Source organism: Mastacembelus armatus, chromosome 13, assembly GCF_900324485.2.
Source record: "Mastacembelus armatus chromosome 13, fMasArm1.2, whole genome shotgun sequence".
In the NCBI taxonomy this organism is placed as follows: Eukaryota; Metazoa; Chordata; class Actinopteri; order Synbranchiformes; family Mastacembelidae; genus Mastacembelus; species Mastacembelus armatus.
This window is the reverse complement of record NC_046645.1, coordinates 25,831,271-25,856,030: the sequence shown is the minus strand read 5'-3', so window position 1 is coordinate 25,856,030 and position 24,760 is coordinate 25,831,271. Positions and strand designations below refer to the sequence as shown.

General features: G+C 43.3%; 1 protein-coding gene across 2 annotated transcripts; it reads right to left on the bottom strand.

The window, feature by feature from the left end:
• Positions 1 to 15,944: 15,944 nt before the first annotated feature.
• Positions 15,945 to 24,541, bottom strand: gpr171 (G protein-coupled receptor 171). 2 transcript variants are annotated; one of them, XM_026299417.1, is made up of 6 exons: positions 24,216 to 24,541; positions 18,659 to 18,718; positions 18,329 to 18,519; positions 17,722 to 17,931; positions 17,506 to 17,634; positions 15,945 to 16,910 (listed from the first exon to the last, which is right to left on the bottom strand). In XM_026299417.1, the coding sequence occupies exons 3-6, from the start codon at positions 18,497 to 18,499 to the stop codon at positions 16,392 to 16,394; spliced, it is 1,029 nt and encodes a 342-aa protein (XP_026155202.1). In that variant the 5' UTR covers positions 18,500 to 18,519; positions 18,659 to 18,718; positions 24,216 to 24,541; the 3' UTR covers positions 15,945 to 16,391. The 2 variants fall into 2 exon arrangements, with proteins under 2 accessions (XP_026155202.1, XP_026155203.1); XM_026299418.1 differs by having other exon boundaries at positions 15,946 to 16,910; positions 17,722 to 17,928.
• Between the last annotated feature and the right edge of the window lie 219 nt (positions 24,542 to 24,760).

Sequence of the window (24,760 nt, the reverse complement as noted above, 5' to 3'; positions counted from 1 at the left end):
TTCATGTCTCGGCCGTTTCCTGAGCGCTGGCTCAGCTAACAGCCTGTCCTGAAGCCACCGCAGCTCGTATCGATATTCCATCTCTAATAACCGACCACATTTCCACTGCTAATGACACAGCAGCGGCCATCTTGGCTCTATGCGCTGCCTCATTACAGGCTATCTGAGAACCGGCGGGAGCGTGGCAGCGCACATCCACCCAGACCTGTGTGTGTGTGTGTGTGTGTGTGTGTTTTTGTGGGTATGTGTGGAAGAAGAGAAAAACCAGAGTGGGGGAACATTAAAGGTCATAGGTCATTGTAATATGTGGGGCAGTCATGCACAGTGTACACCAGAGGATTTTCTGTTTTTAAGCAATTTGAAAAATGTGGCAGGCACAGGCACGACCACAAGTTCAACCACTTTAATACTGGAAAGGAAGAAACGCACATACCTGATTCAGTGAAGTTTGTACTAGAGGTCATGTGACTGGAGGTGGCGTCAGCGGGCAGCACTGAGAAGAACCAGGCTTGGATGAGGGAGGGCGTGTAAACCTTTAATAATCTGATCAATAGGAAAACATTTGCAATGGAAACACTTGGTCTCGTTTCTCTCCTGTTGGAATAAGTAGATTCTTTCTGCTCATGTCTGACCCACATGGGGGCAACATTAGGGGACGGGATGAGTTTCTGGGAGGGACAGAAACATGCAGGCACCAAAACCAAACTGTTCTCTGGCTGATACAACATTTTTGTTGGAGCCTTCCAAAGATTTAAGGATTGTTGAACCTTGATGGGCCAAAGGCTCCAAACAACCAGTTGTTGAAACAAGAGTTTGAAAAGATAAACAAAGCCAGAATCCACAGAACCATTGACCCAATCAGTCTGATAAGACCTGCTCCATGTGAACAGTTAAAGTGGAATTAGAATTGAATTAAGAAGTAGGATGTGACAAACCTCTGCTGATGTCTGAACCAAAGAAAGGAAACTTCTGGATCTGGATCTTTTTTCTTTTTGAGACGTCACTGCTGAATCACATGTGGCAGCTTCCCCCTGTCTGACTGTGATGACATTTTGTTGGTTAGTTAAAATGGAAAAAGCCCTTGACAGGAAGACAGTGGGGGAAGCCCTGCTCACCTGTCGCTCCCTGCAGATGGTTCACTATTAACAAACTGATGTTTTCTCTGCAGCGACTGATGAACTCCTGCTGTTGGTTTTTGGAGCGTTTCAGCCTGGTAGTTATTGGTGAAGCAGCACATTTTCTTCATTAAGTCTGAATTCTGCTCCAATGGTTTTATGCTCTTTAATTAGTAAAATAGAAAAGAGGCTTTCCAACCCTGCTGCTGATTACAGGCTCCCTGTGTGTGTGTGTGTGTGTGTGTGTATGCGTGTGTTTGTCTGTGCATGCATGCATGTGTATATTTGTGTGTTTGTAGGTTTGGTTGAGCCACATTCTTCTAATTTCTCTGCATTTTTGCCAAAAAGCACTTTCAGCTGTAGTGTGTTGTGTGCATCCGTAATTATACACACCTTCAGAGGCCGGGGTGAGGGTTCAGACCTGGTTTTAGGGTTCAGGATAGAACCAGGTCTGTGTTAGAATGTGCTTCCAAAAGAGGAAAGTCAGTCAGTGTAAAGTCTTTACGAGAAAGAAAATGTGTGTGTGTGTTTGTGTGTGTGACCTAGATGTTGGTTGCAATGTGGTCTCTGGACCTCGGCCGGGCAAGCAAGCCTCACACCACAAGCAAGGCAGAGAGAGAGAGAGACACTTAGAAAAGAAAGAAGTCATTTTTTAGAGGGAGAGAGATGCTGTTTGAGCTATTTACACACAAAAGGAGAAAAACAGAAAAAAGAGAAATAGAAAAGCTCCTCAGCAGAGATAGAGCTAAGCAGGAGAAAAAAAAGTCCTGAGTGGAAGACAGAAAACACAAAATAGAATAAATGATGGAAGAAGAAGCAGCTGAACAAATGAGGATGAAAAAGATGAGAGAGAAGATGAAGAAAGAAGAGAAAAACAGAAAAGGAGAATCAGAAATGGTAGAGGACATGAGAAAACTAAAAGAAAAAAGAGAAAAAGTGAGACCAGAAAGAAAAGAAAGTAAAAAGGAGAAAACAACACGACAGAAAATGTTCTGAACAGAAACTGAAGCTAAAACCAAGATTCTAATTGGAAAGACGGAAAAGAGGAAAGGTTCAAAGAAATGAGGAAGATTAAAAAGTAAATGAAAAAGACTCAGTGGAGTCTGGGAAAGAGACAAGAGGAGAAACAAAAAAGAAAATAGGGAAGCTGAAAAGCACAGAAGACAAAGAAATGAAGGAAAAGAGATCAAATGAGAACAGAAGATGTTCTCAACATATTTGTTCTGGCTGTAGTGGATTTGTCTGCAGCACCATGTGGTTAGAGCTTCAGTGTTAGCAGCAGGCTAGCAGCTAGCCCTCCATCTCACAATAAGGCATACAAAGTTATTTGTACATGTTCTTTATCTTGTCAGGATCAGTGCTAAGGTTCAGACACAGGAGTCATATGCTGCACAGGTGAGGCTGTTACCCTAAGGTCTGTTCTTATGTTTCAGGAGCACTGAAGTGATGTAAGTTGTACAGCAACAAAACTCTGGTGTATTGGTCAACTCTCTGTTGCACAGAGGCTCAGACAGCCTGGACTTCAGCATTGGCCTGTTTTTCTACAGCTGTTGTCGACATGGCTGTAGGAAGGAACTGAGCTGTGACCGTCCTCAGTTCCTGTAGTGCAGACACATTAAACTGAGGAAACATCCTCTAATGGCTCTAAGAACTGTGGACAAACTCCTCTGGCTCGAAAACATCTATTGTAAAGTCTAAATAAACTTTGTCTTTACCTGAAAACTTATCTGTCCAACATTATGCCTCCTGCTGATAGACTGTCCAGAGGAAAAAAGGTTTTCAGAAAAGTTGGTACTATATAAATGGTCTGGACTTTGTAAAAGAAATTGAGTAGAAATGCAGAGAAATTCCCCACTGTGCAGAAACACTGTGCAAAACAGCTTTTTGCTACTGAGCTGCAGGTTTTTAGCTGAAAATCAGTTACACATTAGATGAAACTTTTGTTTAATGTACATATCTAAACCTGCATATTAATAAAATATCAAATATCAAAGTGAACGTGTGAGAGTCATCTGAGATGCTCTGAGTTAACGGCATCATGTTGTGAAAACAGAGGGGCTGTTTGTCTCCTCCATCTCATCTATTTCCACAGCACAGAGGGCATCCACCCATGACCTCTGACCTCCCATCTGACATGTCAATGACCAGGAAGACGACAGGAAGTGACCCTGCCCCATGTGGCTGAGAAACGTGATGCTGCAGCATCTTTAAAGGGTCAAAGCTCCAGCAGCAATTTGTGCTGTCACAGTAGGAACTTTACTATAACACCGACATGTTTCAGCCTGTGCACAACGAGTTTATTTTTAAAAACTGTTGAATTACATACATTTGACCTTGGGAGTTCACTGAAACGTCTTAAATGACTGAGAAAGCCATTGAAAAACTCTCTTGACCCTTGGAGGTTGCTTCTAATTTCAAATCCAGGTCTGTGTTAGAATGTGACTCTAAAAGAGGAAAGTCAGTCAGTGAAGTGGTCTCGGTATCAGATCCAGAGGTAAAAATCACACCTGCCAGTCAGGCTTTAGATGAAATTCCCACACAGAAACTAAAACCAACAATGAGCTGCCTCCACTCACAGTTAATATCTGTCAGCCTGCTGGACCAGCATGTTGGTATGTTTCCTAGACCTCTGTTGTTAGAAATGATTAAAAACGCATCAGAGACACATACCGCTGCATGTTGGTAGCATGAGGAGCTAGTGGACTGTAAACCAAACAGAGGTCTGGTATATGTGTAGTTGCCTTCAACATTTTAAAAACACATTCAGGGCAATATGGTTTTAGTCTCTTTATGGAGAATGTTGGTGCTACTGTTCCTGTAGAAACTGTAGAAACTATCCATCACCTCAGTAACTGTTCATCTCAGATAATCACATGAGAGACAGTAGATCAATAACAGATAATCACACATGGAGTTTACCTGGTGTGTGTGTGCTGAAATTCCTAACACATGTGTCAGTACAACTGCTGCTTCCTGGCAATGCTCTTATAACACAGGCATTTTAACTCTGTGTGTGTGTGTGTGTGTGTGTGTGTGTGTGTGTGTGTGTGTGTGTGTGTGAATTCAATTCAATTCAATTCAATTTTATTTGTATAGCACCAAATCACAATACAAATTATCTCAAGGCACTTTACAAAAACTAAAAACTAAAAACCCAACAAATTCCTTATGAGCAGCACTTGGTGACAGTGGAGAGGAAAAACTCCCTTTAACAGAAAAAAAGCCTCCAGCAGAACCAGGCTCAGTTTGGGCGGCCATCTGCCTCGACCAGTTGGGGTGAGTGGATAGAGCAGAGAGAAAAGAACAGCAACAATAAACAACAAATAGACACTGCAAGTTGGTGGGGCCAGTAACTGCACATCAGCAACATCAGTGATATACAGCTCCAGGACCAGGGACACCTGCAGAAGGTATAGAGAGAGAACATAGAGAGAGAGAACAGAGAGGGAGAGCACAAACTAGGGGAGAGAGAGAGCACAAGGTTAGTGACATTCAATGGTGGAATATACATGAGGTGGGAGGAGAGGAAGAGAGGGGAAGGGAAGGGAGTGTTAGGGTTAGGGTAGGGGAGCTCAGTGATGGTCTTTGGGCAGTCTAGGCCTATAGCAGCATAACTAAGGGATGGTTCAGGGTTGCCTGAAGCCAGCCCTAACTATACGCTTTGTTAAAGAGGAAGGTTTTAAGTCTAGCCTTAAAAGTACAGAGAGTGTCTGCCTCCTGAACCCAGTGCTCTTGTTTTTCTATTCCACCGCCTGACATATCACTCACACCATGGGGACCAATTTTCCCCATGGGGATAGCACAAGCTTTGCAATCAATAGAAAACAGCCTCCTGATATGCCTAGTGCAGTTTTTTTTTAAGAAAATTGGACAGAGGGTCGATTTTCCGGACATTTGTGTTTTGCGCAGTGCCCTTAGTGGTCGTGGATGGTATTGCAAGTGTGTGAATTTGCACTGGTGGGGTCCATTTTTTTGACAAAGTGTGAAACGGTGCATATGAGAAAACTTTATATTTAATGAAAACGATTATAGTTTGCGCACTTCATATGAAAAATCTTTTTATGATATGAAATTAATTTGCATAAAATCGGCAAGGGGACCCAAGTAATCACTATTATGTCATTTTAAAGCAGATTAAAAACACAAATTTTAAAATTACAAAAATATATATAGTGGATGTATGGATGTAATTGTTAAATTGACCTAAATCAACAATTAACATTTAAAATAACATTATAATTATATATAAATAATTTTATCAAAATTGTTCAGACAAGTTAGTGCCATACCTAAAGCTGTGGGACTCGGGTGGCTGGAGGTTGAAGTGGAACAACTGCAGTTTCTGTGTTGTGCTGATTGTGCCAACAGGTTAGGACTGACTTGTTACAAACAATTGCATACAAATGTTTATGCTGCGGCCTTGTGTCAGAAATGTGGCTAAAGTTGAAGTGGTTTCCAATTTTTTTTCATTCTTTTATAAAACAACTTCTGGCATGCTAGAGATAATGTGAGATCATATCAACCAGTATTAATTTTGAATTTCATTTAAAATATACATATAATCAAATTAAAAATAACAAATATAAAACTGAAGCAACAACAAATAAATATGCAAAATAAAAAATAAATTTGACCCCTTATGAAGCGAAAATCGAGAACAGCAACAATAAACAACAAATATACACTGCAGGTTGGTGGGGCCAGTAACTGCACATCAGCGATATACAGCTCCAGGACCAGGGACACCTGCAGAAGGTACAGAGAGAGAGAACAGAGAGAGAGAGAGAGAGAGCACAAGGTTAGTGACATTCAACATTAATGTAATACCATATAGAACCAATTGTATTTTGGACAAAAGATTAATGCTGGCAGTTTGGATCATGTGACTCAGTGCTAATACAATACATTATTAACCTTTCAATCCAACATAGGTTATGTAGATGCTTGGCATGAGAAATGTGGTCCAGAATATATATATACATACATAACATGTCTGGTCCCCTGCAGGGGCCAAAAGTCAGGTATGGTACCCACGGAGCAGCAGAAGTCTGGTCAAAAATTTGTGGTGCGTGGTTCCATATTTTAAGTCATTTTCATCATGAAATTTGAATATAGCAGTTAAAATCACATAAAGTCATAAATCCTAAAAAAATCACATAACACGGTGGATTAGTGGATAGCACTGTTGCCTCACAGCAAGATGGTCCTGGAGTTTGCATGTTCTCCCTGTGCTTGCGTGGGTTTCCTCCCAGTACTCCGGTTTCCTCCCAGTCCAAAAACATGTATGTCAGGTTGATTGGTGACTCTAAATTGCCCATAGGAGTGAGTGTAAGTGTGTGAGGTTGTTTGTCTCTATGTGGCCCTGTGATGGACTGGTGACCTGTCCAGGGTGTACCCCTGCCTTTCACCCAAAGAGAACTGGGATAGGCTCCAGCAGATCCCTGTGACCCTGGTTAAAGGAATAAGCAAGTATAGATAATGAATGGATGGATGGAAATCACATTTCTAAACCATTCAGGGTCAATCCCACGAGGACTGTCCCAGTCATGGGACCCCAGCATGTATTAAAAACCGGAATTTATGTGTGTGTGTGTCCAGTCTGTGACAGTTCTGGTCCTGTTTCTGTCCAGGCTTTTCCCTGGACCATCATGCTAGATCCAGTCTGCAGCTGTTCCCAGGTTTTCACTCTGGCACTGCCCTGCACACCTGTCTCCCAGTTCCAGCCACACCCAGCACACCTGTCTCCACTGTCTTGATTAAATCCAAGTTTGTTCAGTGACAGCTTGTCTGGTGTGTCCCCCCTTTGTTCTCTGTGGCCTCAGTGAGTTTTACCCTCCATCTTTACAGACTTTTCCTAGTTTCCCTGTATTTCTAGTTACCTTGTGTTTTTCAATGCTGGTTCGGTCGTAACAGATCACTGTGAAAAAGCTAAACGGAGCTGAAAGGCATCAGTGGGTCACTCTGTGTATGTGGCATCATTTCTACACAGCCCCCCCTTCAGTTGTCAGTTCGGTCAGGCCGATGACTAACATCACCAGCAGTGTGCTGTTTCTCTGTGGTTTAAAGAGGTCAGACGGCCGGGTACTCTACACAAACACACAAAGTATTTTCCATCTGGACAGTTTAATATTTCTCAGGCTCTTTTTAGAAAACAGTCCCTGATTCACCTCTTCTCTCCATTCCCTCATCCTCTACCGTTCACTCTCTTCCTCCCTCACAGTCACTCTCTATCTTTAGATGCGTTTGGATTTATGTCACAGAGGTGGAGTGGTTTAAATGTCCTGCTCAGTCCACATGGATGAGATTTTCAACTCCTCCACCCAGTCAGAGCCCAGACTACCTGCTGTTTCTCTGCATGTTGATTCGTCCTTATAATTAAAGAGCCTTTTGTATTTCAAACACATGAAGAGCTGTGTCTCCCAGTTATTGAAACTGCTCAGCACTATAGAGAAATCTGATTATTAGCTGTGTTGCCAAGACTTAGACCCACAGTCTGTAGCAGCAGCTTAGCTTACCTTAGCTTAAAGGTTGGAAAAGGAAACAACTAGCCTGGAAATAAAAGCCTGATTAAAGTCTTCAGTGTTTGTTTTGTGTGTAAAAATTCTCATAAATCACATCAAAGAAGTGAAAGAAAGTACATCCACAGTAAATGTTTTACTCTGCGAACAAATAACACAGAAAAATTCAATAGTGCATAATCAATAGAGCAGACTACTACAAAACAGTTCTGTGTGTCTGGTTTAGTGCAACTCCCAAAGAAACCGAATATGGAAAAAATCTCAGGCTCAAAATGAATTGAGTCTTAGAAAAGAAAAGGTTTCAGACGTGTCCATGCTGGTAGTCTGGCTGTTAATTAAAGGACTCTTGTTTTTGTTTGCAATTTCCAGAACCTGTTTTGCGTTTTATGACAAAGGATGGTATATACTGCAGTCTGTAGAAACTATTACCAAGACACAAACATTTATTCAGTTTGTGCATTACCTGAGTTTTGTGCAGTTATTTTTACTTGATCAAAATAGCCCAGCACAGTTGGACTGATACTCCCTGTAATACACAACAGAAGAAACAGAAGAACAGAAAAAATATCTGCTTTTGCAAACAAACTCCTGATGTGTGGCCGCACTGAGAGAGGAAACGTAACTGACCTGGAGTCAGAAATTAAAAGCAGTTGTGGAGAAGTGTGTTTCTGTGTGTGTGTGTGAGAGTGTGTGAGTGCGTGTGTGTATGCGTGTGTGCGTGCGTGTGTGTACGTCTGTGTGTGAGATGTGATAGGAGGGTTGTGTTTTTTTAGAGCTGTTCCCACGACACAGAGTGACCCCCACCTCTTCCTCTCTCTCTATAAATGGGCCGTCTGGTGGCATGTTGGTGACCAGTCAGACTTAAAAAGGACACAGGGAGGAAAAGAGGAAAGGAATAGTTTGATATTTAGGAAACAGTTATTCTGTGAGATGCTCAGATCAGCCCCATGTCTGTAGACAAGAGGCAGGGAAAGAGCTAGCCGGGCTCGGTTCACAGTTTAAAACACACCTCTGAAGTTTGTAGATGAATGTCGGTCAGTCTCCTGGACTAGCGTGTTGGTGACTTTCCTAGACCTCTGTTGTTGTTCAGAAATGATTAAAAACACATCAGAGACACAAACCGCTGTACTGAGGAGACAGACATGTTCCTTCATTATGAAAGTCCAGACCTGGGACTGAAGAAGCTGGCAGACTCTAAACAAAGCAGAGATCTGATGCATGTGCCGTGACTCCAGATGCTGCAAAAAGTTTTGTCTGTTTGAAGCAAAATATTAAAAACCACTCAGGTCTGGACCTTCATAATGAAGCATCATGTCTCCCAGTGCAGGGACCTGTGTGGGTTTTTGGGTTTTTGAAAACTACAGGTCTATGAATCAGAGTCACAAGCTGATCCAGGCCAGGGACTGTTGGTGTTGGTTTGAATGTGAAGTGGTGAAGTCCTGAGAATATTTATCCTTTAACATGAGGTATCTGTTGTTGACTCCAAACAGCAGTGTCAAAGGTTTTAGACTGTGGTTTAACTCTGTCTGCAGTGACTGTGGATGTCTCCTGTGTGAATGCCACAGTCACTACAGGTGGAGGCTGGACTGTGAGATCGGATCCATCCATGTTTTATCTGTAAAGTGGATCCTGTAGAGGGTTATGGGGGATCCAGAGCTGATCCCAGCTGGCACTGGGTGAGTTGTAAGTTCTGCTATTTAATGGAAGATAAACATGTTGTCTTAAAAAACATATTTGAAACTTGCCAAATATGTAAATTAACATTTGCTCATTATGCAAATAGAAAACATGATCCAGTTGTAATTTTCTCCAAAACGTTTTTTGCTGTTGCAAAGTCAGCCTGTTATTTCTAATAGACACTGACCCTGTAGACATCCAGCCATCATCTATACCTGCTTAGTCCTAACCAGGGTCCCAGGGATCCGCTAGAGCCTATCCCAACTCTCTTTGGGAGAAAGGCAGGGGTACACCCTGGACAGGTCCCCAGTCCATCACAGGGCCACATAGAGACAAACAACCTCACTCCTATGGGCAATTTAGAGTCACGAATCAACCTGACATACATGTTTTTGGACTGTGGGAGGAAAATGTAGTACCTGGAGAAAACCCACGCAAACACAGGGAGAACTTGAAAACCCCACACAGTAAGGCCCCTGATAGGTTTCAAACCAGGAACCTTCATGTTGTGAGGCTAACAACTAATCCACCGTGCTGCCCTACCCTGTAGACATGTAATAAGCTGTTTTTTTATTTCTGTCATGAAAAGACTGCATTGTTTTTATAAGTTCACCCTCTGATAACACAGCAAAAACCAGCTAAAACAAAAGAGGAGAAAGTTTACAACTTTCGTCTTGACAAGGAGGATTTTGTCTCTTGTCCTGAGTTTCATGTGTGACTAACCAACTCAATCAACAGCTGTTTTTATATTTCTAATCAAAGTGTTGTGCTGAGCATTGTACACATAAACACACATCCATGGAAGCAACCTAGGTTTCATTGCCTTCAGTGTGTGGACTGGAGAAGCCAGGAATCAAACCTCCTGAGCCACAGCCACAGTGATGCAGCTGTTACTGAGCTTTTGTTCCCCTGCTGCATCTTCTCAAATTAGACATAACACATACAAGTACTATGTCTGTAATAGTAAAACTGACACAGGAATCACACTGTTACTAATGAGACTGGTGCTAATACAAATGTTCTTTTCAATTCAATTCAATTTTATTTGTATTGCGCCAATTCACAATACAAATCCCTTATGAGAAAGCACTTATGGTGAAAAACTCCCTTTAACGGAAGAAAAAACCTCCAGCAGCACCGGGCTCAATTTGGGCGTCCATCTTCCTCGACTGGTTGGGCTGAGTGCAGGTTGGTGGGGCCAGTAACTGCACATCAGCAATAAACAGCTCCAGGACCGGGGACACCTGCAGAAGATACAGATAAAGAGAACAGAGAGAGAGGGAGAGAGCACAAACTAGGGGAGAGAGAGAGAGTACAAGGTTAGTGGCATTCAATGGTGGAATATACATGTGAGGGGGGAGGAGAGAAGAGAGGGGAAGGGAAGAGAGTGTTAGGGTTAGAGTAGGGGAGCTTAGTGCACCAATGGTCCTCGGGCAGTCTAGGCCTATAGCAGCATAACTAAGGAATGGTTCAGGGTTGCCTGAAGCCAGCCCTAACTATACGTTTTGTTAAAGAGGAAGGTTTTAAGTCTAGCCTTAAAAGTACAGAGAGTGTCTGCCTCCTGAACCCAGACTGGGAGCTGGTTCCAGAGGAGAGGAGCTTAATAGCTAAAGGCTCTGCATCCCTTTCTGCTTTTGGAAACTCTGGGAACCACAAGTAGACCTGCACACTGAGAGCGAAGTGGTCTATTGGGATAATATGGTACTATGACGTCTTGAAGGTAGGAAGGAGCTTGATCCTGAAGGGATTTGTATGCGAGAAGAAGGATTTAAAATTCTATTCTGTATTTTACAGGGAGCCAATGAAGAGAAGCTAATATAGGAGAAATATGATCTCTCTTTCTAGTTCCTGTCATGACTCTGGCTGCGGCATTCTGAATTAACTGTGGCTTTTTATGGAGATACTGGGACATCCAGATAGTAATGAGTTACAGTAATCTAGCCTTGAGGAAACAAATGCATGGACTAGTTTTTCTGCATCATTTTGATCATCATGAATAATTTTCTTAAATTTAGGCAGAGCTTAATTTTCTTCCAAACGCTGCATGATCCATCATCTTAAATTCAAAAGTTATTAAAGAATGATCTGACAAAATAGGATTTTGGGGACAAACTATGAAATGTTCAATTTCGATGCCATAGGTCAGAACAAGATCAAGGGTGTGATTGAAACAGTGGGTGGGTTTATTAACATTTTGAGTGAAACCAATTGAATCTAATATAGAATTAAATGCAGTGTTGAGACTTCAGTTAAAAACTCAGGTGGACGGTACACAATGACAAGTAGAACTGGTTTTTGTGTTTTCCAGTTTGGATGTGAGAGACTAAGAGTGAGGCTCTCAAATGAGTTATAGCTGTTCTGAGGATGAAAGTTTAATAATAAGTTTGAGTGGAAGATTGCAGCTACTCCTCCACCTCGACCTGTGCTTCGAGGAACATGATAATTTTTATGACTGAGGGGGGTTGATTCATTCAGACTGACATATTCATCCTGCTGTAACCAGGTTTCAGTAAGATAAAGTAGGTCAATTTGGTGATCAGTTATCAAATCATTTACTAACATAGATTTAGATGAAAGAGACCTGATATTTAATAATCCACATCTGACTGTTCTGTTTTTCTGTTCAATAAGAGGAGTGGTCTTAATTTTTATTAAGTTTTTATGAATAACTCCTCTTCTGTTAACTTCTGATTTATTTGATTTATATGTTCGAGGGGCAGACACAGTCTCTATGTGGTTTGAGGGGGGCGATGGCTCTAAGGAAACTGCAGAAAGGCATTTTAGACTGAGTCCCTGCGTCCCGGTCCCCACTCTGATTTGTCAGACTTTAGGCTGGCTAATAAACTCGGCCAGATTTCTAGAGATGAGAGCTGCACCATTCAAAGTTGGGTCACAGTTTCCTCTTTTTACGTCACAGCTCAGAATAGAAAGATGTCACTGATATTAAGTGACATAAGATATTAAGAAATACTGAGATCCTTTACTGCAGTAGAAAAATCTACAGTGTACAAATCCTTTGTTCCAGGTAAGTCAGTCTGTGTATGTGTACAACAATAGTAGCAGTGACTCACCCCAACTGGTCGAGGCAGATGGCCGCCCAAACTGAGCCCGGTTCTGCTGGAGGTTTTTTTCTTCCGTTAAAGGGAGTTTTTTCCTCTCCACTGTCGCCAAGTGCTTGCTCATAAGGGAATTGTTGGGTTTTTAGTTTTAGTTTTTGTAAAGTGCCTTGAGATGATTTGTATTGTGATTTGGCGCTATACAAATAAAATTGAATTGAATTGAATTGAATTGACTGTTAGTGGTGTTAGTAATGGTTTGTGTGAGTGCAGCGAAGGCCTGTCCTGCTCCCTGTGGTTGAGGTGAGGTTACGGAGGGGGAAAGGTATCTGAGTTTCAGGACAAAAAGCCCCCTCTCACTCACTGCACCGTTTCACTGTGTGTTCAGCTCCATATCTGCAGAGTGAGCTAATATCTAATATAAGTCTTCAGGGTCTAATTTTAGAGTTATGTGTTTTATTGCAACACCAAGGACACACACACACACACACACACACACACACTCTCTCTCTCTCTCTCTCTCTCTCTCCAGATGTTTCCTATTGAATGGGTTCTGGGAGGATGAAGGCCGGTTGCAGTCAGACAATTGAGTCCAAACTACAACACCAAAAACCCAGTAAGAACCTTTGAGGAAAAGATGGAGTTCCAGAGGCTGCACAAGATTCAAATCACAACCACATCACCCACAAGCTCCATCATGGAGGAGCAGAAATAGTTACAGGAGAAAATTGACATGGGTCGTTTTTTAAGATGTATGGTTTTTCATTTCTATGCAGATGACATTCAGACTTATTTGCAGCTAAGGTTTATGATGGGTTGTTTGATTGCAGGGAGGAAATAAAAGTGGTAATTGTTTGCATGAAAATGAAGATAAAACTGACTGTATCTTACTTGATGTGGACTTGGGTTTGCTGACTACAAAAGTGTAGTCCACAAAATAAAATGCTATTTGATAGCGACTTGAAATTTCCATCCATCCATCCATTATCTATACCAGTTTATTCCTTAACCAGGGTCACGGGGATCTGCTGGTGCCCATGACTTGAAATTTGATAAACAGAATAACTTAGTTGTTCATTCTGCCTTCATTTGGCTTAGATTTCTAAGAAGAGCCAAGTCATTCTTATCGTTCTCTGACCTGGAGATTAAAATTCATGCTTTTAACTTCAGGTGCAAAATGTCGCAGCTCATATTTTGACAAATTATCATCAGTTTGACTATCTAACTCCTACTCTGGCATAGCTTCCCTGGCTTCCTGTAGAATTTCACATTGTTCTTAAGCTTTTGATTTTTGTTTTTAAGGCTTTTAAGGTGGTCCTGCACCTGTGTATCTGTGATTCACTCAGACGCTATAACCCACCTACCTCTCACCCTTAGATCTGTTACAGTGCTGACCACTTTTAGATCTCTTTTGAAAACAAATCTTCTTTTTCAGACTAAAATATCCGGCTTTGGTTCTTTAACATAATGTTTAATATTCTGAATGTTATTCTTTGTTGTGATGTTTTATCACGTTTGTTTACCTCTAAAGCACTTTGCCCAGCAAGACGCTGTAAAAATAAAGTGATTGGTTAGTTGATAGAATTTGTGGCAGCACAGTGGGACAGTGGTCGTCTCACAGCAAGAAGGTTTTGGGTTCAAACCAAACCACAATTTTTCTGTGTTGCAGTTTGGGGGGAGGCAGCTCTAACAACTGTTTGCCTCCACTGCATATTTGAAATAAAGTGTCTGGGAGTAGCAGGGCAGAGCTTGAGGGTCTATGTGGTGTTTAAGTCTCCCCCAGTTAGACGCTCATAACGTCTTCAGAGCAGAAATCCTTTTCAAATTAAAAGCTTTTATTATTTTTTGATTCCAGGGTCAAATACTTGTTTTTATTTCAATGACAAATGGAAAACCATACATCTCCCAGTGAGAGAACAAGCTCCTTTTAAAAAGGGCAGTTAGATTAAAGATTTGGGATTTATATGTGACCTCATCCCACCTCTGGCTCATTTGTCACCGTTTTGGAAGTCAAAGCACTTTCTGTTTGGTTTGGAGAGTTTGTTGGGAAGCAGACATCCATCTCTGTCTCTGCTGTTTATTTTGATCAGTGATGCAGAAGCTACAGTATGTGTTAGATTCTGTTTTAAAGACATTTTTCTGTAGTTCTCTGCTCTTTGTATTTTTCCATATATGTCACATATTTCGTGCAGCTTGCCAGTTTTAAAAAACAGAATCCTGAGCTTTGTTTTTAACAGGCTGTAACACATCATTAATCTTCACTGTGCGATTCTAACCATTTAACAGGACATTTTAGCACCACGACAAAAAATTCTGGTTATAACAACAGATTATTCAGACTATAATATAGAACTATATAACTGGAAACCTGCTGTTATAAAAACATAGAAGAGCTTTATCTGCTTAAATCAATAACCTTTGCTGTTATTACACACGTGTACCAGAATGAAGTTGCACACTGGCTAATGATGCTGTTTAAAACACAGTGAATATGTCTATGATGGTCAAGGAGACTCAACTGCAGAAACACAAACTGGGTTTATTGTTTTATATTATGATTCAACATTTTCAGTTTTTAATACTTTAAATTTAAAATTTATGTTTTATTTTGCTGCTTTGTCTTTTTAAAGAATAGAAATAGACACATACTGTATCAACATATAGATGCACAGGTGTGTGTTCATGTGCTATTAGTAAGTTATATGTTATTTGTTGTTGGGTGGTAGCGCCCTCTGTTGGGTCAGCCACAGAGTGACAGGTTGAATGTCTTTTATTTGTTTGTTTTTATTTGTCTTGTTTTTTAATAACTCCAAACTGATGTAACCTACATGAAAACAATCTAGGTTTTAGTTTAACAGCATTTCTACAGTTTAGAACATTTAGGTTTTGACTTGTGTCTGTGCTAACAGACCTGTCTGTCAATGGAAATTAATATCCCAGAGCCCTTCACCTTTTGCAGCTCATAATACTTTAAATGTAATGTTTAGCAAATTATGCCCTTCAGTCTACACTCAGTAGCCCAGAATGACAAAGTGAAATCGTGTTTAATTAAAAACCCAAACTCCCAAAGTCTTTACACCCTTTACTGGATTTCCAAACTGTTTTCAGCTGCTTCCTGTTTGATTTCAGTCTCCTGAGATGTGTCTGGAACCCAACTGGAGTCCACCTGGGACAATATGATCTGAGAGGATAAAGTTTAGAAAGACACACACCTGTGTATATAAGGTGCCACAGTTCACACTGCAGGTCAAGACAGAAACCAGGACCTGAAGTCCAGGAATTCTCTGTGATCAGACTGTGCTGTGACACAGATCAGGACCACAGGATAAAACCAGTTCTAAAGCTCAGAGTGTGGCCTCAGTCACTGGGACATGGAAGAAGTCTGGACTCTTCCTGGAGTTGGGCCTCAGTCAGGCAGGAAACCGAGAACCCAGCAGTGACAGAGCTTCAGAAGTCCTCTGGAGACATGGAGAAGCTGCAGCATCTCATCAATCAGACAGAGACTCTGGGAGAAAAGGCTGGGAGTTTGTACAACAAGTACAACACAGCAAAATGTGCATAAACTGAAGGGGTCTGAATTTTTCTGTAACCACAGTTCAAAGATTCTCAGAAACTAACAAGTGATCAGACTCACATGCAGGTACATGATGAATATACACAGACTCAAGAGTAAAAGTCATGGTGGTTTAAATCAGGTTTATTTCAGTTTATAAATTAGTCCGTCCTAAAGCCATGACTCAGATCTGCTGTGTGAAGGGAACTTTCCCTTTCTCAGTTCAGACTTTGGAAATGTGGGGTGGAGGGAGTGTGCAACTACAAAAACAGCTCCTGTACACAGTTGGAGCTACTGAAAGCTTGACCCTAGTAGTTTCCATTTACTTCCAGACTTTATGCTAGGCTAGGCTAAAGGTGCGCTGAATCACTTTTTCAGCTGTGTCCCTTTAAGGTTTTTACTCTGCAACACTTAAATAAGAGGTGGTTTGTTATCACCATGTGTCAACCCATGCTTTGCAAACAGTGTCTGGTTAGACCCCATCCATCAGCTCTGCAGAAGTTGTGGGTTGAATCATTTTGTCTTCAGTTTGCTCCTCTGTACCGCGGACTGTCGGGTTTCTGAGAATCTTTCTGACTGTCTGTCTGAAAGGCATGTAGAGGTAGAAGAAGAGCAGGGGGTCAAAGCAGAGGTGCAGCACACTCAGCAGCAGCGTTGACTCCTTCCCCAGAAACAGCTGCCTTTTAGTTTGGCAGTCCGTGATGACTTCGGTCTGAGCTAAGGTGTAAGGTGTCCGGACCACATGGTAGGGAACAAAGCTGAGGACATAGGCCAGCGTCACGGCCGCCACGCTCCCTGCTGCCCGCCTGGCGCCCATCCAGAGTTTGGGATCACTGCGACTGCCCAGGAGTCTTTTGAGAGCCAGGCCGCTGGAGAGGAGCACGGCAGCAGAGGCGTTGAGGAACAAAGCTGTGCAGAGGAAGATGGTCAGTGCGTGCCAGTGCAGGCTGATGTCCTTCTTCAGGGAGGAGCAGCTGAGGTACTGCTGCTCCTGCAGAGACAAACACACAGAGAGACTTTCATCAACCTGGCATCTTAGAAACAGCTCAAACTTTATGCCTAAATGAGATTCATCAAGTTTCTTCATGCTTTTTTCTTTTGCAGCGTGAACAACTTTGATGCTGTCCCTCCTAACTGCCCTGTCTAAAAGTCTCTGAATAGTCTGGGCCCATTACTGGCTCAGATGTCTCCAGCTGAAAACTGGCTCTGATGGACTGATTCTGCAGCCGCCAGCAGGAGGAGTTTGTGTGTTGTTTCTGCAGTCTCCAGGTTTTTAAACACACCCTGTGAGATTTCATGCACAGCTCACACTTTGGTACCTTTATCAGTCCAGTTTATACGTAGAGATTATTGATAGAGTGTCTGAGCTTTTAGTTTGAACCCATTTTTCAGATCCTGAGTGCTGCTGACACTGAGGGCAGTCTGGTTTTGCAGAAGCAGCCTGAAGGTTTAAACTGATATCATCAACTACTACCATCAAATTGAGATTTTACATTGAAACACAACCTTGATGGAGGGTAAACAGAACTGCGGCACAACACAAGCACACCCAGAGGACAGTTTTCCAGACAGTAAGATTCCAGTACCTGGACTTGCTTTATGGGCAGAGCCATGTTGGGCACCATGATGAGCAACAGCAGCAGCCACACAACCAGAGAGAGAAGGCGAGCGAAGCCGACCTCGTGCAGCCGCAGAAAGCGCAGCTTCTGGCAGTCCTGCAGGAGAGACCCAGCAGCATTAACACTCACCCCCTATATGTTTACTGATGGACCAGCACCTTCCATCGGGCTTCCCAACTGTACCTGCAGGTAGCGGTCAGTAATGATGAAGGCGAGGAAGGCGATGGATGCATAGAGACTGATGTAGATGGTAACGGCGCTGGCCTGGCAGTGAAACACCATGAGGCTCCACGGTGCTGCCCCAAGGTCCTTCAGGATCTTGAAGGGGAGTGCAAGCAGCAGCAGGAGGTCGGCCACCAGCAGGTTGACAAAGTAGACACTGGTGCTCTGCTGCTGCCCAGACACATCACACACATCTCACAAGATGCAGCTAAATCTCACCTTCCTCTCATTTCACTACATCTTCTCCTGAGTCCAGTCTCACCTAACACTGTCTCCCCTCACCTGCAGCCACTTCACCTTTTCTCACCTCATCATTTCATTTGCACTTTGTTTGCAAAAGCCAGTTCATTTTGTCACCTCATTTCTCAGGTTCTTCTGTCAGCACTTCTCATTTCACATCACTGTATGTGATCTAATCTGATCTCATCCTGAAAATCCCCCAAATCTTGACCCTCATCATTTCCTCTCACTTCTGTCTTCCCACATCATCTCTGCACTCATTGATTATTTCAGACCTCACATCACTTTTTTGTCATCAGATCATCTAATGTGACCTGAACCAACCTACCTGGGCTCTGGGACTGCGGATGAAGGCCCAAACCGACAGCAGATTTCCAGGCAGACTAATGATGAAGATGAGGATGTAGAGCACAGTGAAGGGTCCCATCTGGTCGTTGACGATACACTGCTTCTGCTGCTCAGTGTCTCCAGCGCTGAAGGTGGAGTAAGGAGGCATCATGAAGAGCTGCAAAACACAAGCTGAAAGCAGCGGTTTCTGTTCATTCACGGTGAATATTTATAAATATCACATAAAGTCAGAATAAGATCAAATTCAGCAAAGAAGTTTCAGTTCTGTGCTTCAGCAAAGACAGAGTTGTGTGTTTGATATTGTTCTTACTGTGGAGCGTTTGGAGGAAGTCTGTATCTTGAGCAGCTGCTCCGATTGTGGTTTGGATGTCTAGTGTTCACAAAAACAGGAAGAAGACCAACCTTTAAACTCTTGTCACAATTTATAGACTCTGGAAACCTCTTTGGCACTTCTGCTTCTTAACCTGGGCCGTGGGATTCAGTTAAATCTTAGAAAGTTTGAGTTATTTCATTTCCCACTGATTAATGTGACAGAACACATGCAAAGTGTGACATGTGGGGTTGGAAATATTCTGCTAAATATCAGTAAATTCTGGATGCAAATGTTTGATCAGTCTGACAAACCTCAGGGCAACAGCCGAAAAGCTGCACACACAGGGGGTTTTGTTAAGTCCTGACTTTTGCACAGGCACAGTTACTTTATCTTGTTTTGTTTTTTTTCAATTTTTAAGCTCATGGACAATAATGTGGTGCCCACACATTTGCCTATAGCTGTATATCTGTACTATTTATTCCTACTGTGGAGCTGATTTTAACACCTGATATGCAGCCTAGCACTGTGCTGCTGGGCCCTTTTACCAACCAATAACAGACAAACACAAGCTCTTGGGGACAGGACCTGTAGTGAAAAGGGAGTGAGTCAGCGTCTTCACAGGTAATGCTGTCACTGTTCTAATGACTCTTCCTTTATTAAAGGAGCGAACAAAACGTCAGACCGGATGAGGCCCTGTATTAATATGTTCCCCTCCATGCCCTGGTTGTGTTGCAGGGTGTGAAAGTATTTTTGTCTGAGCGTGTTGAGGATGAATGATTTGGATGTCTCCCCGTCTAGAGCAGCGGGCGAGAGACGACGGGCTGAGCTGAGCTACTGTGTAGGATGTGAAGAGAAGCTGCAGTCACAGACAAACCCAACCTGCAGCAGGAAGTCATAAATAACCACACTTTCACTCATGTCAGTCACACATAGCAGCAACTGTTTCACTGTTAACAGTCACAGGACCTTTGTGGCAGTCATTCATTATAAACAAGTCAATGGGAAAACTGGCCTCAATATCAGCATAGCAAAAATTACAGTCTCTGTACCAACATCAATTCTACTGACAGTTTCACAGAATAGCTGTCCTGCAACATGTGTTGTGGTTTCCTCTGACGTCATATTATTGTCTTCTTAGTATTTCTGCTTGAACAAATATTTCTCACAAGCCCACAGAGGTCGTGGGTTTAATGTCACCAGTTTGTCAGACAAGCATCAAGCTGTGACATTTTCTTTATAGTTAATGAGCAACTGGCTTTGTTTTGTTAAAGAGCAATTCTGCTGTTATTCTACAGTCCAATAATTTCCATCCTCACCTTTGCCCCATGTTTTCCTGGACCCTCATTCCTGCCCCATCTCCAGTTGCCACCAGGTTTTCCCTCCAGCTCTGCCCTGCACTCCTTCCTCACCATCCTATCCTGACTCACACCACACCTGTCTGCACTTCCCTGATTAGCTCCCTCAGTGCACAAGCTTGTCTTCGTATCTGAGATCTTGACAGTGTGACAGCCCCCTGCCTTGCTTGTTTCATCCTGGTCTGCGCTGATGTAATTGCAGGGGTGGAGTTACCGATCAGCAGCAGGTGAGCCCAGGTGTGTCCTATGTGCTTTTAATTAAGCCAGACGCAATGATCAGAGAGGGAGCCACCTCTCCCTGTGTGTTTGGGTTCACTTGTGTGTTTGGAGTCACCTGTGTATTTGTGGTTTCACATGTGTGTTTGGAGTCACCTGTGTATTTGTGGGTTCACCTGTGTGTTTGGGTTCACCTGCGTGTTTGGAGTCACCTGTGTGTTTGTGGGTTCACCTGTGTTTGAAGTCGCCTGTGTGTTTGGGTTCACCTGTGTGTTTGGGTTCACCTGTGTGTTTGGAGACGCCTGTGTGTTTGGGTTCACTTGTGTGTTTGGGTTCACCTGTGTGTTTGGAGACGCCTGTGTGTTTGGGTTCACTTGTGTGTTTGGGTTCACCTGTGTGTTTGGAGTCGCCTGTGTGTTTGGGTTCACTTGTGTGTTTGGAGTCGCCTGTGTGTTTGGAGTCGCCTGTGTGTTTGGGTTCACCTGTGTGTTTGGAGACGCCTGTGTGTTTGGGTTCACTTGTGTGTTTGGAGACGCCTGTGTGTTTGGGTTCACTTGTGTGTTTGGAGTCGCCTGTGTGTTTGGAGTCGCCTGTGTGTTTGGGTTCACCTGTGTGTTTGGAGTCGCCTGTGTGTTTGGGTTCACTTGTGTGTTTGGAGTCGCCTGTGTGTTTGGAGTCGCCTGTCCATGTATGTGCTCACCTGTGTTTGGAGTCGCCTGTCTGTTTGGGCTCACCTGTGTTTGGAGTCGCCTGTCTGTTTGGGTTCACCTGTGTTTGGAGTCGCCTGTGTGTTTGGGTTCACCTGTGTGTTTGGAGTCGCCTGTGTGTTTGGGTTCACTTGTGTGTTTGGAGTCGCCTGTGTGTTTGGGTTCACCTGTGTGTTTGGGTTCACCTGTGTGTTTGGAGTCGCCTGTGTGTTTGGGTTCACCTGTGTGTTTGGGTTCACCTGTGTGTTTGGAGACGCCTGTGTGTTTGGGTTCACCTGTGTGTTTGGGTTCACCTGTGTGTTTGGAGTCGCCTGTGTGTTTGGGTTCACCTGTGTGTTTGGGTTCACCTGTGTGTTTGGAGACGCCTGTGTGTTTGGGTTCACGTGTGTTTGGAGTCGCCTGTGTGTTTGGAGTCGCCTGTGTGTTTGGAGTCGCCTGTGTGTTTGGGTTCACGTGTGTTTGGGTTCACCTGTGTGTTTGGAGACGCCTGTGTGTTTGGGTTCACGTGTGTTTGGAGTCGCCTGTGTGTTTGGGTTCACCTGTGTGTTTGGAGTCGCCTGTGTGTTTGGGTTCACTTGTGTGTTTGGAGTCGCCTGTGTGTTTGGGTTCACTTGTGTGTTTGGAGTCGCCTGTGTGTTTGGAGTCGCCTGTGTGTTTGGGTTCACCTGTGTGTTTGGAGACGCCTGTGTGTTTGGGTTCACTTGTGTGTTTGGAGACGCCTGTGTGTTTGGAGTCGCCTGTGTGTTTGGGTTCACCTGTGTGTTTGGAGACGCCTGTGTGTTTGGGTTCACTTGTGTGTTTGGAGTCGCCTGTGTGTTTGGAGTCGCCTGTGTGTTTGGGTTCACCTGTGTTTGGAGTCGCCTGTGTGTTTGGGTTCACTTGTGTGTTTGGGTTCACTTGTGTGTTTGGAGTCGCCTGTGTGTTTGGAGTCGCCTGTGTGTTTGGGCTCACCTGTGTTTGGAGTCGCCTGTCTGTTTGGGTTCACCTGTGTTTGGAGTCGCTTGTGTCTTTGGGTTCATCTGTGTGTTTGGAGTCGCCTGTGTTTGTGGTTTCACGTGTGTTTGGGTTCACCTGTGTTTGGAGTCGCCTGTGTGTTTGGGTTCATCTGTGTGTTTGGGTTCACCTGTGTGTCTGGAGTCACCCGTGTGTTTGGGTTCACTGTTTGGAGTCCCCTGTGTGTTTGGGTTCACCTGTGTGTTTGGAGTCGCCTGTGTGTTTGGGTTCACCTGTGTGTTTGGAGTCGCCTGTGTGTTTGGGTTCACTGTTTGGAGTCACCTGTGTGTTTGGGTTCATCTGTGTGTTTGGAGTCACCTGTGTGTTTGGGTTCATCTGTGTGTTTGGAGTCACCTGTGTGTTTGGGTTCATCTGTGTGTTTGGAGTCACCTGTGTGTTTGGGTTCATCTGTGTGTTTGGGTTCACCTGTGTGTTTGGAGTCGCCTGTGTGTTTGGGTTCACTGTTTGGAGTCACCTGTGTGTTTGGGTTCACCTGTGTGTCTGGAGTCACCCGTGTGTTTGGGTTCACTGTTTGGAGTCCCCTGTGTGTTTAGGTTCACCTGTGTGTTTGGAGTCCCCTGTGTGTTTAGGTTCACCTGTGTGTTTGGAGTCGCCTGTGTGTTTGGGTTCCCCCTTGTTTGGGTTCACCTGTGTGTCTGGAGTCACCTGTGTGTTTGGGTTCACTGTTTGGAGTCCCCTGTGTGTTTGGGTTCACCTGTGTGTTTGGAGTCCCCTGTGTGTTTGGGTTCACCTGTGTGTTTGGAGTCGCCTGTGTTTGGGTTCACTGTTTGGAGTCACCTGTGTGTTTGGGTTCATCTGTGTGTTTGGAGTCGCCTGTGTGTTTGGGTTCATCTGTGTGTTTGGAGTCGCCTGTGTGTTTGGAGTCACCTGTGTGTTTGGGTTCAAATATGCTCAGACTAAGTTTGCACCTGGATCTGCTGCTGTTACATTTCTGTGAAAGGGTCTTATATTCATTGAACATACACAGAGTCGACTGTCAGAGTCAAGTGCAAACAAGTGTCTTCATCCTTTGCCATTAGCTCTTACGAAAACTACCAAGGAAGGACAGAAGAGGCAGAAGACGACAGTACGGTGTCATGGATGTGTCAATCTGGAGAGCAAATGTTGTTGAGATGTGATGCTGGAATAATATGTGTGTTGCCCTCTGACCTCGATACACTTTCATTGGTTCATCCTGAAGATGAATCTTTAAAAACTCCCCACAGATGTAGTTTTATATTTAAAAAGTTTTTCAGCAGTGGAGGAAATCACACGTGGTCTGTGAGTGTTTGTGGCAGCAGGACCGTGCATGTGCAACTGAGTCAGAATAAACAGTGTGTTCATACTGATGGAGGAACATGTCACCCAGTGCAGAGCTGAGGTCACATTTCAGGTTTTAGATATTAACACATTGGAGAAAGACCAAAGAAAGAAATGGCAGCTTGAAGGGAAGTAACATCATCAGCTTTCTGCAGAAATAAGCAGTCAAGAACAGATCAAATGTCATGACAGGAAGTTAAGCTCTCACATCCAGCTGTGTCCACTAATAAATCAAACGTCTACACTTCCATGATGTGAGATTATTTAAAGATCCTGAGCTGAGAAATCAGGGAGCAGTAGGAGCCTGTTCGTTGTTTTAGCCAAAAAAAAAAAAGACCCATTTTGTTGAAAAGTAAAAGGGAACTATGATGAGCCCGATGGTTGGGTTCATTTTTTCCTTAGTATTTGGTGACGGACCAGTTAGTCTTGGAGATGGACATGAAAATGTCATGGTTGAATCACATCACAAAAATTAAGATCTGTGTTTGAAACATATCTGGATCTTTGAATTACAAAAAACCAAAAGGTGCAAAAAGCATGTGGACAATAAACACTGACTACAAATCCCAAGATGCACATCAGCAAGAAACATACAGTTTTAAATTCAAACTGATGCTAAGGATTAAAGAGGCTTAAAAAGATTCGCCAGCTGTGGCACCCCTGACATGCAACAACAACTGCTGAGGCTAATGGGTATTTTAGTATGTGGTGTCATCCACTATCCTCACTGTCAAAAGGAAAACGGAAATAAGAAAGAAAATGTAAATAAATCAAGTAGAAATGTCCGAGAGTTTTCAGAGTCATGAGTTTCTCTGTTCCGTGTCCCTGAGGAGATCACTGAAAAAACTGAAATAAGAAAACAGAACAGGGACAAACACTATCTGCCACTGTCTCTAAAAAATTCAGACTTTAACACTCAGCATCAGTCTGTAAAAGCTGAACCAAACCTGAACAAGCCCTTACCTCCTGTGTCGTCTCTTGGGACTGAGACACGTCTCACCAGTCCTCAGACCACGTGTTGGATCCCCGAGGACTCTCCAGGCCTCTGGGTTTTCCTCAGGTCCTCTGGGCACAGTTGAGTCGTGGCTGTGAAAGTGCAGCTTGTGTGCAGAAGCTGTGGGGAAGGTTTTTTCCTGCCTGAACGCTGCTGTCGTCAGCCTGACCACAGGCCACACCCTCTGTTAAAGGGCTTTTCAGCAACTGAGTCATAGAAAAGGTTCATTTCCGAACAACAGGTCACCTTTTTTTCCCGAGGAGTCAGACAGAATGGAAACTGAGACATTTGTACACTAGAGGCGTTTGGTTTATCTAACATCTACAGCTTTCACTTTAACATCGCGTCCTTGTGTGTGGGCGTGAGGTAGAACAGCAATGACTGTGTGAATGGAGGATAATGCAAGTGTGGGATATGAGTTTAAAAGATAAATATATCACAGGGGATGGTCAAATTAGGCCTTTATATGCAAACTAAACTTGTAGGAGTCAAGAGACTCATATTTCACAGAAGA

What these genes read in the sequence shown, in the direction of transcription:
- gpr171 (XM_026299417.1), bottom strand. Translation starts at nt 18,499, where the DNA reads ATGATGCCTCCTTACTCCACCTTCAGCGCTGGAGACACTGAGCAGCAG. An exon ending in TCCGCAGTCCCAGAGCCCAG is followed by an intron (nt 17,932 to 18,328) that starts GTAGGTTGGTTC and finishes GTGTCTGGGCAG; the next exon opens with CAGCAGAGCACCAGTGTCTA. An exon ending in TGCCCATAAAGCAAGTCCAG is followed by an intron (nt 16,911 to 17,505) that starts GTACTGGAATCT and finishes TTGTCTCTGCAG; the next exon opens with GAGCAGCAGTACCTCAGCTG.